The sequence below is a fragment of the Agelaius phoeniceus genome, chromosome 1 (genome assembly GCF_051311805.1).
Source record: "Agelaius phoeniceus isolate bAgePho1 chromosome 1, bAgePho1.hap1, whole genome shotgun sequence".
NCBI lineage: Eukaryota > Metazoa > Chordata > Aves > Passeriformes > Icteridae > Agelaius > Agelaius phoeniceus.
Genome location: NC_135265.1, coordinates 3,558,440 through 3,572,648, shown reverse-complemented (window position 1 = coordinate 3,572,648; position 14,209 = coordinate 3,558,440). Strand labels below are relative to the sequence as shown.

At 40.4% G+C, this 14,209-nt stretch overlaps 1 protein-coding gene across 12 annotated transcripts in view; it reads left to right on the top strand.

The window, feature by feature from the left end:
- The window catches only part of ADCYAP1R1 (ADCYAP receptor type I), a 156,292-nt gene that overhangs the window by 22,865 nt on the left and 119,218 nt on the right, over positions 1-14,209 (top strand). For all 12 annotated transcript variants that reach the window (XM_054634063.2, XM_077186441.1, XM_054634036.2 and 9 more), the window contains one exon: positions 10,099-10,247. In XM_054634063.2, coding sequence (XP_054490038.1) covers positions 10,164-10,247 — 84 coding nt within the window. In that variant the 5' untranslated portion in view covers positions 10,099-10,163. The remainder of the gene's footprint in view (positions 1-10,098; positions 10,248-14,209) is intronic.

Here is a 14,209-nt window from a genome sequence, read left to right as displayed (position 1 = left end):
TTTCTGCTGATGGTCCAAAGTGTTCTTCCAATTCCCAGCTTAACCTCTTGACCCAACAGTGACTTTGATTTCAATCGCTTTCCTTCCTCTTTAGTTTGATACTTCTGCCATTCTCAGGGCTGTGCCTATTCCACACAGGCTCTCCTGAGCTAATCAAAGTGATTTTGTGCTTTATTACCCCTCTGTTTGCCAAGATGAGTAGCACATTGTCCAGGAGCAAGGCAAAGCCAGGTGCTGCTGAGGGCAATCACTCATTTTCCATCCACTGTGGAATCAGCTGAGAGGAGCCAGAGTGGATAGAGATGGTTCCCTTTCAGACAGCCACATTTATGTGCCTTGGATTCCATCCCTGTTGTTGCAAGAACACGTGCTGTGGAAGGTCCTAATAATGTCCAAACGTAATGAGTTTATTAAGCACAATATGGGACACAGCTGGGAGCCCAGGCTGTCAGAAATGCAATAGGAAAGGAGGACAATAGGAAACATGGAGGGGAAAAAATTACACAGTTTCCAAGTGCTCATGCAGTGTCTTAACCTTGTGTTTCAGTGTAGTAGAGAAGAGTGAAACTGTTAAAACAGAAAAAAGGGATTTTCACCTCCCTAGTGATGGAAGAGACAGGATTGTAGCCCCAGGCCTGCTCTGGGATACATTTCCTTCACAATATTTGCTTGAGGAATCACAATAGTAGAGGTATCTTTTTCCCTACCCAGTGAGAAGTTGGGAAACCCATTATGCCTGTCCCTTTTTCAAGGTGGGCTGAAAAAGGAGTTTTCATGGAGTTTGGCCCATGAAAACTTTTGATGTTGATTAAAAGTGGAAGAAGGAGCGTGGATGTTCATCTGGGCCCTCACCACAGACTGCCAGCTCAGAATGCTCAGTGAAGTCCAAGCTGTTGTGTTCAGAATGCCTCTGACTTTGCACTGGAAAATACAAGGAATTGTACACCTGAGGCAAGGAAGGATTGTCTGATCCTCCTCTCTGAACAACTTGGCAGTTTTTCCACACTCCCAAGAACCCTTTTCTCAATGCCAAGGTTGTATCAGACTGGTGTCAGTCACACCATCTTGTATTTATTCCTTTGGCATCAGGAAATACAATCAGTTGCTCATTGTATTCACCACCTTCCAAACCATTTCCTATTTTATTACTTTTTCCTGCTCTGAACCAGGAAGGGTTGTCTTGTTTCCCAGGGGTGATAAGAATTTGTGGTGCTGTTGCTGGAGCTCCAAGGCTGGAGTCTTGCCCTTGGGTCCATCACCAGCTACAGGAAAACTCCTGTGGAGTCTGCCCATGCTAAATAAAGAGTAGAAAGTTTTGTTAAAGGTACCCTTGGCATTTCCTCACAGCTGAGAGCACCTTGCATGGAGCCTCAGGTCTGGGGAGCAATGGAGGCTTTATCATGGCAGTTTGATCTTGAGATAACAGCTCAGCACATCAAGAGGGCTAATTGAGGGTGTTAACAGTGGCATCGCACTCTGATAAACAGAATATTTTGAGTTAAGGAATTGTTTTGAAGGTACTATCCAAGTACTGCACTTGGGAAGATCCTCAGAGACAATGGGAATAAAAGGCTCTGGTCCAGAGCTGCACTTTTTGCTCTGCTCTTACTCTTTCCTCTGCTTGGAGAGGCAGAGGAAATATCTCTGGAGAGATATCTCCAGATATATCTGGAAATATCTCTGGAGAGATATCTGCTCCACATGTGCTGGGCAGGTTCAAAGCAGAGCCTGATGGACAGGTTACAGCACTTCCAACCTCCTGTGTGATCATCAAAACCAACATTTACACCTACAGCCAGGGAAGGAAACGCACACCACCAGTCAAAGAAAGCAAATTAATCAAGGAGCTGTTGCAAAACATTGATATGCTGGGTAGAGAATGTGTTTTCCTGGTTGTGGAGTAATAATTCTGAATTCCTAGCCAAGCAGCACTTAAAGCCCTGCTGGAATGGAGCAGCACATCATTATCTTTATGATCCCAGTATTAATTTCATATTAGCAATGAAGTATCACATATACCACAGATGCTTAAAAAGGATAATTGATCTGCTGTGCAAAGGGAATCTTCTCACATGGTTTTGTGTTCTTTTTTTTTTTTTTTTGCTTTGCCTAATGCTTCCTGAATGTGTGGTAGTTTGCAGTTATATTTCCCTGCATTGGAGTGTCTGTGGTCTTTAGTTAAGGAGTTTTGTCATCTCACCAGGCCTCTGGGGACATCAATAACATAAGGGCACAATAAATCTGATGGATAGTGCAATAGGGAAAATAATGCCAATCAAGGCAAGAATTTTATTGATGGTGTTACGTAGGAGACCTGCCAAGAAAAGCAATTCTGTGCCCAGGGAGGGATGAATTGGATTCCATAGCCTTTGCTATCATGAGTCCATCGCTGCAAAGATAAGCTAGAAAATCTTGACCTCTGGATGCATGATCCACTCATGTCCACTTGAATTTTCAGAGAGCCTGAAGCAGCACCTCCATCAAACAGACATTCAAAGTTATTACAATGTCAAAATACTCAGATATCCAGAACTGAGATGTCATTAACTTTCAATGTTTCATCATATCTGTACTGGTGAAGCAGCATAACATGAAGGAGAAGAATTGTTACATTGTGAGAATTTATTTTATTTATAAAATTCAGGCATTTTAAATGGAGTTTGTTGTAAAAATGTGTCAAGTCTTGTTTAGTTTTATACGTATGTCCCAGAAAAGCATAAGCTTTCAAAGCTCAGGAAAGGCTGGGCTTTATGACCACATCTAGGAAGGAATGAGATATAGAGGATTAGGACTTTAAAAGAGGTTTTGATAATTTGCAGATATTCAAGAAATTAATCAAATCTTCATATAGTGTAAATTTGAATATCTTTCTTGAATTGGCTGAGCAACACTTATTAAAATCTGTTTTGGAATAGCTTTAGATAGGTTTTTTTTTTATTTTATATGTTAGGAAAATTCTATAAAACTATAAACTATAAAAAAGAGGACTACAAATGCAGGAGCTGTCAGGTTACACAGAAGTGATAAAGAGTGTACTTTGTAGGGACAAATTTTAATGCTCATATCTTCAGGGAATTTCAATTTAATTGAAACCACTCAAAGGAAAATAATTTAAAAAAAAAAAAAAACCAACACTCCACCAAAATTGTAATGGGGGACAGCTGAAGTGAAAAATACATGGAAGTTATTAGGCTGTGTTAATAAAAGGAACTAAGATAATACTGAAAGAAAAGGCTGCAACAGAGAGGCAAGTCAGGACTCTGTTTTGCTTACCATTAATGCTTTAGTGTCTTAAACTTTGGCAATGGAATTTTCTGTGTTTGCCCTCATCAGGCCTGAACAAACAGAGGAAAAGAAAATTGGTTTTTGCAAAGCAGTGATTCACTTTGTCTAGAATTAGGCATAGTGTCATAAAACCATAGAATGGTTTGAGAGAAGGGACCTTTCCAAAGTCACCCAGTCCAAGCCCCTGCCATGGCAGGGGCACTTTCCACTGGACCTGGTCCCTTCAATCCCCATCCAACCTGGCCCTAAAGCATTTAGGATATAGAAATTGCTCCCTGAGCTTACCTACATCTCCACTGACTGTAGGGAGAACCTGGGCAGGCTGGGCTGAACTATAAAGGTCTTTTTGATGTGGCAATGCTGGTTCATGCCTTCACTAATGGTCGGGATGATGGGACAGAAGGTTGAAGGTTACACAAATTTAAGAAGAGTGGCTGATTGACCAAGAGGTTGATTGTGCTGCTGCTCAGAGGGAACCAGAGAGGTTTGAGAAATAGGCAGAAAGACGAAAAAGAACAAGACATGCATGCCCCGCACTGGGAGAGGAATAATTCCATGCACAAGGGCAGGCTGGGAATCAGCTGCTGGGAATCAGTTCTGCAGAGAAGGACCTAAAGCTCTGGGTGGACACAGAGTGGATCCTGAGCCACATTTCATCGCTGCAAAGTGGCCTTGCAGCAATGAAATCCAAAAGCATCATCGGCTGCACGAGGAAGAGCCTTGGCAGCACGTCAAGGGAGGTGATAATTCCTCTCTCTCAGCCCTGGAGTGCCTGGTCCAGGGCTGGGCTGCTGAGAGAATGAGCACAGTGGGTTCTGTGAGGAGCTACAAAGATTATTAAGGAATTACAGCAAGAGATTTGGGGGGATTTTATCAATATGTAGAAATCCTTAATGAGAGGGTGCAAAGGAGATGGACCCAGGCTCTTCTCTGTGCTGACAAGAGGCAGCAAGCACAGACACACAGGAAATTCAGCTGTAAGGTAACACTTTGTTCTTGCTAGAATGGTCAAATACTAAAAGAGGTTGATCAGATAAATTGTTGAGTCCCAACATTTGAGATATTCAGAAACTGATTGAGAATGGGTTTTGAATAACCTGCTGTTGGACTGGACAATCTGCAGAGGTCCTTCCTAACCCCAGTTCTGTGAATCCTCTTTAGCAGTCATTCTTCTTGCAAAACCACATTGCTTTGATTTATTTCTTACACAAGTCCTCGTGGAAGTAAATGAAATTGATAATTCTACTTCATATAGAAATATTGAGACACCTAAGCTCTCATTTGCATATAAATGTTTCAGCATCTGCAGTTTACAGTTTCCTACTTTTGTAATCACACCTTTATCTTCACTTTTAGAAAGGGAGTTCTAGTAAAATTTACAGGTGTCTTCTCAGTTTTATGCAAGGAAAAAAATACCAAAATCCTATTCCTCCAGAAAGTGAAAGGATTATTACTGAGCATTGCTAACAGACTTGGATATTCATTAACTAGGCATATTCTTATATGCCTAAGCCAGGCAGCAGCTGAATCTCTTTCTTTCAAATATATCTATGCAAAATGGTTTAAGTGCTGTATCAGTTCCCTTTTAAATGTTGTTTTCTTAAGGAGCAATTTTCCTGCACAGTGAAAAAACTGGATACCAGCAGGGTCTGCCTGAATGTATCTGTCATGAATGGATATTTTTCAGCCTGTGATTCCCACACCAGCTCACATGTTAGAACAATGGGCAGCCTGCATCCCTCCTTGTGGACCATGCTGTGAAAAAATTCCATGTTTTTTGTGGACAACCCTTTCAGGCAAAGGTGTGCCATTTTTGCCTGAGACCCTCAAGACATTCATGTGCAGCTGAAAAAAAGTTTTGTCCTTTGTAGCAGTAAATCCCTTTTTAAAGTCTACGACTTGGATTCAGCTGCTGCCTGGCTTAGGCATATAAGAATATGCCTAGTTAATGAATATCCAAGTCTGTTAGCAATACTCAGTAATAATCCTTTCACTTTCTGGAGGAATAGGATTTTGGTATTTTTTTCCTTGCATGAAACTGAGAAGACACCTGTAAATTTTACTAGAACTCCCTTTCTAAAAGTAAAGATAAAGGTGTGATTTCAAAAGTAGGAAATTGTAAACTGCAGATGCTGAGACTCTCATATGCAAATGAGAGCTTAGGTGTCCAAATACATCTTAGACCTCCTGATGTAATGACCCTTTGAGTCCTGTTTTGTCATTGACAACAGACTTGGTGAGTGGGAACAAGGACTTGAGGGACTTCCCCAATTAAGTACATAAATGGAGAATAAAAGTCTTGGATTATAAAAGAAAGTAGAGTCAGACCCTTGGCTGCTGTGACCCCATGAAGAAGCTTTAATTTCAGCAAATTTAGAAAGTACGTAAAAAAAATCCACCCAAAATATTTAAACTTCGAGAAATAATAACTACTCTATTAAAGATAGTGGAAAGATCGTGGTGTTCTTTTCCTTTGCCTTAGTAGAGTTGCTCTTTGGGGAGTATTTTCCATGGAAAGCTTTAGAGCTCTTGCTGTCTGGTATTAAATCTTCTTTTAGCTTTTCTGTGGCCTTAAACATATCAGCATCAATTTATTGACACCCAAAACAATCCCATTCCTTCTCAATCCTTTGTGGTAGGTGAAACTTCACTGGTTTTGGTTTCATATTGCTGATCCATGTATTTCAGACTGGAGGGGGGATTATTCTGCCCAGATTTAGATACCCACAGGGTAGATGTCAACAAACAAGCTGGCTGCTCAGAATTCCTTTACACTCTGGGAGAGGAGCTGGAAGTTTAAAGGAGATGGTTAAAATAGGTCAGACAAAACACTTCCTTCACATGTCTGCTTCTCTCTGTTGATAAAAATGGAAACTTGACAATGAGCTCATGTGTGAGGATGTCTCTCCCAGGTTTCTAAAATTAGGAGACATGTCCTAGGTCACTGAGGGGTTGATTTCCTAATTCTGCTCATTGCTGGTGAGCAGAAACATGAGGAAGGGGAACTGTGCCTTTTTAATAAATGATGTAGCTGGAATAGCACATTTAGGAACTTACAGGAGGGAAATCATAAAATGCAGTGTGTTACTGAGAGCCTAAAGATAGAAAAATATTGGGTGCATAATGAAAAGTGTTCCAGCCCTCAGGAGAGCTGGTCAGGGGGCTGGAACACCTCTCCTGTGAATTCAGGCTGAGAGTTGGGACTGCTCATCCTGGAGGAGAGAAGGAGGGAAACCTCAGGGCACCATGTTAAAAGAAGTCTGGAAAGGAACTTTTTGTGTCATGAAAGTCCAAGGGGGAGTGGCCTTAAATTGAAGGAGGGTAGATTGAGATTAGATATTAGGAAGAATTTCTTTACTGCGATGTTGGGGAGGCACTGGAGCAGGTTGCCCAGAGAAGTTGTGGTGTCCAAGGCCAGAAATCTGCTCTAGTGGAAGTTGGTCCAGTCCATGGCAGGAGGTTGGAATGATGATCTTTAAGGTTCCTTCCAACCCCAAACCATTCTAGGATTACATAATCACCTGTTCATATATTTTGCACCCAGTAATTATCCACCTGTGTTGATTCTTCATAGGGAAATCTTCATGTTTCTAAGAAGCATTGGAGCAACTGTGCATGGGGTGGTTGACTTTTCTGAAATGTATTCAGCCTGCAAAACCTCAATTTCTCCTGCACGTTGTCAGAAGCTTTCAGATTTCCTCACCTGGGCAGGAGCTTGCTTGTGGGGCAGGAAGAGGATGAGGAAGGGGGTGGAAGGCCCTGGACACTGAAGTGAGATGAATTAAGTGATGAATTCCCATTGGATCATCACTGGCCTAAACCATTTTGGGCCAGCTTTGAAATGTGTTGGTTTCCTTTCAAAGCACTGGCACACATCCCAGAGGACCACAGCAAGGAGCCCAGCAGATCAGGTGGTTCATGTTGGGTGAGATCTCAGTAAAAGCTCATAACTGCCTTGGAGAGCCACAAAAAATCCTCTTTCATTCATCAGAAATTTTCCTCAACTTCATTCATCCAGTGGGTGTGCTCTGTGACACTGTATAACAACTTCACCCATATTTGATCCTTTTGGACTTTTTATCCTTTTGAGGAATTATTTATTCCCTTTTTATGCCTTCCTGGGAGTAGTCCCATTGTACTAGAAAGGTCTCACCGTGTGCTTTTGTTCATTATTGACATCAGATTGTGCACTTGGCACTTGTGGGCTTCTCATGGAGGAATTGTCCTCACCAGCCTGCAGAGACCTTTTTAGATGGAGAAAGAAATGGGAGCTTGCAGCAGAACAAGTTTTGCCAGAGCTTTTCCAGCCTGCCCTTGAAGCAACTCAGATGCTTTCATAAAGAATCTGCTGTGGCCCTGAAAGTGTTTCCAGGGGACAAATTCACCTTCAGAGGGGATGAATTATTTTCTTAAGTCACTAGGTGACCAGAACAATGTTCTTTTTCTTTTTTCTTCCTCATGTATATCAGTCATGCTTGAAACAAACCCCTGAAACCCATTCTGTTTTAGCAACAATCAGCTGATTTTCAGAGTCTCAGACACTTCTACAGCCCTTCTGTTTCACCAGAGATAACTGAAGATTATTTTGAGGAGCTGTTTATTCCCAACTGAAAGGTGCAACCCCTCTGTTATTGGCTCTTCTGACTTCACTAATTTTAATTACAGTGGCAGATGCAGATAAAACAACCACATGAAGCATCAGTAATGAAATTATGGGATTTATCAACCAGTGACATCAGAAGAAAATATAATAATTCAAGCTTCCCTTCCAAGTTCAATACTGATATAATTATTTCTTTTTCTCAGTACTGAGTTTCTATTTCTCAATACTGAGAATCATATCAATTACTGATATAATTATTTCTTTTTCTCAATAGCATATTATATCAATATAGTATTGATATATTGATATATATCAATACTATATTGATATAATATGCTATTGAGAGCAATATCAATACTATATATTTATATCAATATCAATACTATATATTTATATATAGTATATATATATAGTATATATATTTATGCTATATATATCAATACTATATATTTTTAAAAAGTTTATTTTTCTAGTATAACATGGGTGATAGTAGTTATTGGGGAGGTAGCTGGGCTTTAATTGGTGATAGAGCTAACTACCCTTTAATTGATAATAGAGATAAGTAGCACTTAATTAGTAACAGGTGGACTCTGAATGTATGTATAATATACATGCCAGGAACAGCTCAACAGCATAAAAGGTTCTGCTGCATGTCCAGGGCAGAAGTTCTGGTAGCTGTTATTCCCTAATAAACACTCCAGTCTCCCTGGATGACACGAAGGTCTCAGCCCAGTATTTGGTGCAGGTTTCCATGACTACCTTGGAGGCAAAAAAATTAAGCAGAGTCTTTAATTTTCCCTGCAATATATGAGAGAAAAGCCATGGAATGGTTTGCAGATGTTCTTGTTGTCTCTTTGGAGGCTCCTTTGACACTCAGACAAGACAGAAAACAGCCACGCTCCACTTTTCCAACCTAGGGGTTGCCAGGTTAAAGTAAGAGGTGTTCTAAAGGTCACCCCTTTTACCCAGGGCATCTGTATGTGTCCATCTCCTAGGCAGGCATCTCCCACCCTTGCACTGCATTTTGATCATTTCCTGATGCATTACAGAATGAAGGGATTGAATCCAACCTCCCCACCCCTCTCTGGCGTTTCTGGACTGAGCTGCACGCAGGAGTGCAAATGTTCAGGGAATAATTTCAAATCCAGTGGCTGTTAATGCATCTGTCTGGTTTTGTCTTGCTGCTGTTAATGGAATTCCAAGTCCTCATGGCTGAATGTCACCAGGGATGTTTGCTGTCCTCCTCGGCTGAGATCTTATCAATTGCTCATTATTTGATAAACCATCAGAAATACAGTTAAGTAATTAAATTCAGTGCCAGAACAGAGCGTGAGTGACTGATCAAGTGAGGATAGAAGAAAGCAGATCAGTTTAGAGTGAATTTCATGAATCATCGTTCTCCCAAAACTTAGAGAGAGATTAATTTTCCTCTTTTATTTTTTAATTGAAAGACTCTCTCCTTTCTAAATGCTGATGTCCTGGCAGCGTGTTGCAGTCTGTATAAAACTTGAATGTCCTTTGGTTCTAAAAGTTATTTAACAAGTCATTCCTTTACAAATCAAAGTAGGATAATGAGGAATAAATCCAAATCTTAAATCACATTCCCCCCAGTCCTCAGTTCTTTCAGGGCAGAGGCCAAGCAATGGAAATCACAGATATGGATGACACTGTTGTTCATATAAATCATTCCTGCTTATGTCCTGGATGAATCCTTAGCCTGAGACTACAATTCATTCTTTTGTCCCCCTACTGCCAAGTTCACAGAAAGGTTATTAACAAGATTATTAGCAGGTTGTTAACAAGTCTGGCGATGGATTTTGTTATCTGGACAACCTGTCTTGGAAGCCAGACCCCAGACAATTTTGCTTTTAAGACGCTCCTGAAGATCATGAAGTGCAAACCACAACTTCAGACAGGTCTTTTTTTTCTTGTTCAAAATAATCCACCCTTTCTCCTCCCCTGGGTACAATTTAGGTGTTTGCAGCTACAGAACCTGTTCCAGCATTTCTTTGACACAAGTTACTGATCACACCAAGTCCTTTGCCTTTAAATTAGATATCCAAGACCACCTTTAAAATATGCAAAAGCCTGGTTGATCTCTAATAAGTGCCACTTGCAGTTCAAGTGTTGGGTTCTCTGTTTTCTGTCCATTTCTGTTTCATTCTCTCCATGGTTTACATATTTATAATAATTTTCCTCTTTTGTTCCAGAGATCTTGATGTGAAGACCTCAAAATATCAACAGAGCCTGTGCTTCAGTCCTAATCTCAGTGTTCATGAGCAAAACTTGTCCAAAATTAGGAGAGAAAATGGCCATCAACTGGAAGGTCTGCTTCTTCAGCCTCGCATTGCTTCCTGTGGTAAGGAAAAATGATTTTATTTGCATTGTTCTGATGTACATCCATGTTCTCCAGGCCAGCACGTGCCAAGAGAGAAGGATCTGCTGCTGCCACTGATTCTGGATTTTTCTGGGTGGTCTCATAGTTTGGGTTAAGACTTTTCCAGCCTCCTTTGTTAATGAATTAGGACTGTGATTATTGCTCATCCCTAGAAGGGCAAGTCCATCCCTTGAGGGCATTTGTTCACTGTTTTTAACCAAGATTCAAAATAAAATAAAGTAATAATTAGAAAAAGAAAAACCCCAAAACAGTGTGTCTTCTGTTTCAAATCCATTGGTTTAAAAATATCTTTTTTTTTCCAGACAGAGTGATAAAATTAAATATTCCCTTCATCCCCCACTATGAAACTTAAACCTTGAGATATTCCAGGCAGTGCTTTTGGAGGCCTCCATTTTCAGAGGAGCAATTTGAAGAAAAAATACAAATGGGACTCTAAAGATACTAAAGGCACTTAAAGTCATCCATCATCTTTCTGAAGATATTCAACTCTTTATGAAGATGACAGGGATTAATTTTCCCCACAAGTCTTTACTTGCTAAACAACATGCTCTTCCATTAATAACTCTGTGTTGACACATCTGGGAATTGTAACTCTCCCTCTCCATTGTCCCCACACACAGTGACTGCACCTCTCCTCACAAAACAGCCACAAACCCACTGAAAAAAGATTTTTTTTTTCCCTTTGTAGCTGTGAGGAGTCATACACAAGCCCTGCAATAACCTCTTGTTGCACTCAGCACAATTCTGTGTTAAACCATTGCTCACAAATGTGCTTTTCAGCTCTTCTCCAGGAGCATTGCTCACAGGGGTTCAGTGACAAACAGCACCAGGATTTCAATCCTCCAGCTCATTCCCCTAAAGACCCTTCTACAACTTCCATGCAAATGCTTTGCACTTGCCTAATACACAGAATATTTTCACATTTGTGCGCTTCAATAGTCATTATTTGAAAGAATTCATGACATTTAGTTGGTTTTATTTTTAAATGGCAGCTGTTTATTGTGATGATGGTGTGACCAGAGCATCTTTTAGCAGTTTTTGCAGAGTTTTTTGCTCTTGTGTATCGATTATGTGGCCTGTCTTCTACCATGCATACAGGCAGCACAGAGAACTTGGTTTTACTTTGGCACACAAAAATATATTTTATTTCCTTCTGGCTCTTATTTAGAGTCCATTTCACTGCACATCTGAAATGTGGCATAATTCAGCTAAATTCTTTAGAATTGGGTTGGAACTGGTACCATAGCTGTATTCATTCAAATAATCCAGTCCTTTACATACAAATATATGGCCTTGGAATTTTTATCTAGAGCATGGCTCCTGTGACTCTTCCTTAGATTTCCTGCTCAGGTAGAAATGCTCACTTATTGAAAACTGAGTATGTTTAATTTTTATAATACATCTCTAAAAATACTCCTGTGAACTTCATCTAAGCTAATGGGGAGGGGGGGAAACCCCCAAATTTAACCTGATTTAAGCACTGGGAGATTCCTGAGTATAAAAGGAGTTTAGCTCCAATTCAGATGCTGGTTTTGGACATAGAAATGTTGATGACATGGATCCTGCCCTGGGAGAAACTGGAAAGCTGAAGTCCTGGCCATGCAAGCATATTTTACAGACTGCAGCCAAAACAATTAAATGATCAAAAGACAAAAGGCATTTTTGTTAAATGACCAACAGCCTTCAATATTTCAAGATTTTTGGTGCTCAGCTCGAGACCCTTGAAAGGTGTCCTGTTATTTAGAGGTGAACAGTTTTTAATTAAGGGAAATAAATGAACAAATCTCTTGAGCTCTCAGATGGGTGACCTTCCTGGCAGATGGAGAAGGACAGCAAATTCCCAATTGCTCACGTTTCAGGACATAACTGTGGTTGCTGAGCTGGATAATTAGTGATCAGCTCCAGCTTGTGGAAAGAACAGTTCTTAATGAAATACCAAATAGCAAACCAGAGCTCATAAGAAAAAAAAACTGGGTTTTTTTGCTGCTTCTGCAAAGTTTGTGATCTTCTTCATAAGGTTTTACTGCAGTCTTTTGCAGGAATCCAGACATTAAAGTTAACCATTTAACACACATGAATTTGTGTGTTTGCTCACCACAGAGATTACACAATGATTTGTGTATAAGTATTCATTTCACATGAAATCCCTACATTTCTTTTCACAGACCAGATTTCAGGAATGATATAATGTTATTTATGTTTCTTCCCTTGCTGTCATTCTTTTGCAGTTCTTGTGGTAACACATTTCTCTCCACTGGGGCACACCCTTTCCCTGTGAGCCATCTGTAATGTGCTCTGCTCCTGACCTCAAATTGGCACTTCCCTGTCATGCAGATTTTCCAATCTTCTACCAAGGGAGTGGATGTGACTTTTAAAATAATTAGAGTAATTGAAAATCATCTTAGACTCCACAATGTTCCTGGAGAAAACTGTTTATGTACTGCTTTCCTCCAAGCACATCTGGTCAGACCCATTTTACCCACAAAAGCCCCAAACTGATGTCCACATCCATAAACAAATCAAGAAAAGACAAAAAGAGAACAAAGCATGGGCGGGAAATTCCAGGTGGCTTCAACTATAGGCTCTGACCAGACAACAAGAAAATAATATGCTAAGAAATAATTAAAAATTACCATTTTAAGGCAGTTCTAACCCTCAGAGTCAAGGGTGGTTCAGTTTTCAGGCTGCTCTGCATTAACCTAACCTATGAACCCCTCAGGACTGAAGGCACCATGATGCCTTCAAGGCCTTCAGAGGAATTCTTGAGCTTTACTTTTTTTCTGCCATTTAAGTGCTTTCCTAGATTGAAATACCTGTGTTGCTATTTTAGCTGGTTTTAACCCATTTCTTCTGTCTCAGCTCTTCCCAGTAGTTTCCATTCTTTGCTTTGGATGAAACTCTGAACAACCTGGGACAGGGGGAAGAGTCCCTGTCCATGGCAGGGGGTTGGAACTGGATGATCTTTGAGGTCCCTTCCTACTCAAACTTTTCTAGAATTCCATGATGTCTTTTTTTTTTTTTGGCATTTTGATTTTTCTGACTGGCATTTGGATTGACTTTGCATTCCATTCATCTGTGATAACACTGGGCTATGTGCTGTTGTTGTTGGTTTTTTTTAATTGGAAAGTATTAACGAAAGTCATTATAAAATTATGGAGAAGGAAGGATCCCAAACCATCATTCCTTTGTCTGGTTCCAAATGTACTTGAGAAAACAATGAGTTTCATGACTCACAAAGTTGGCTTGGTGTATGAACTGAATTTTAAATGTAACTGCAATGCAGGTGTTCCAACTGTCCAGAATAATTCCATCTGATGTATTTCTTCACCTAATACTTGGAATTTCTTGTGGGTACCTATTTGATATTGCTACACTTAAATGTTTCCAGTGGCAAAATATTCTGTGTAATGCTTGATCAGCTGGGAAGAAAGTTCTCCTTTAAAAAAAAGAGAGAAATCTGGAAAAGGGAAGGTGCAAGTGATGCCTCTTGTGTAACAACACTGAAGTGTGATCTCTGAGTGAGAGTCAGGTGGGCAAGCACAGATTGGGATGTGCAGGCAGCACTTCACAGAGCAGAGACTGAAACTGGATCTGATGAGAGTTCAGTAATTCATGAAGAGCTGAGGAGAGGAGCTGAAGTGTTTGCTCAGCCCCTGTTTGCTGCAGGGGGGAATATTTCTCCATTTTCTCAGGGTGTGTAGAGGCTACAGAGCAGAGAACTCTCTGAATCCTCCATTATTCATTCCTGGCTGTCACTCCCAGTGCCAGGCTACCTTCAAATAGAATCATCCACCTTCCAGCCTCTGTTATTTTTAAAAGATGAGGCACAGTGTATTTCAGACACAATATTCTACAAGTTTCTCTCCCAGCCTGCAATGTTTTTAAGCCTAGCCCAAACGTGAGGCTCCTCAGGCACAGACATA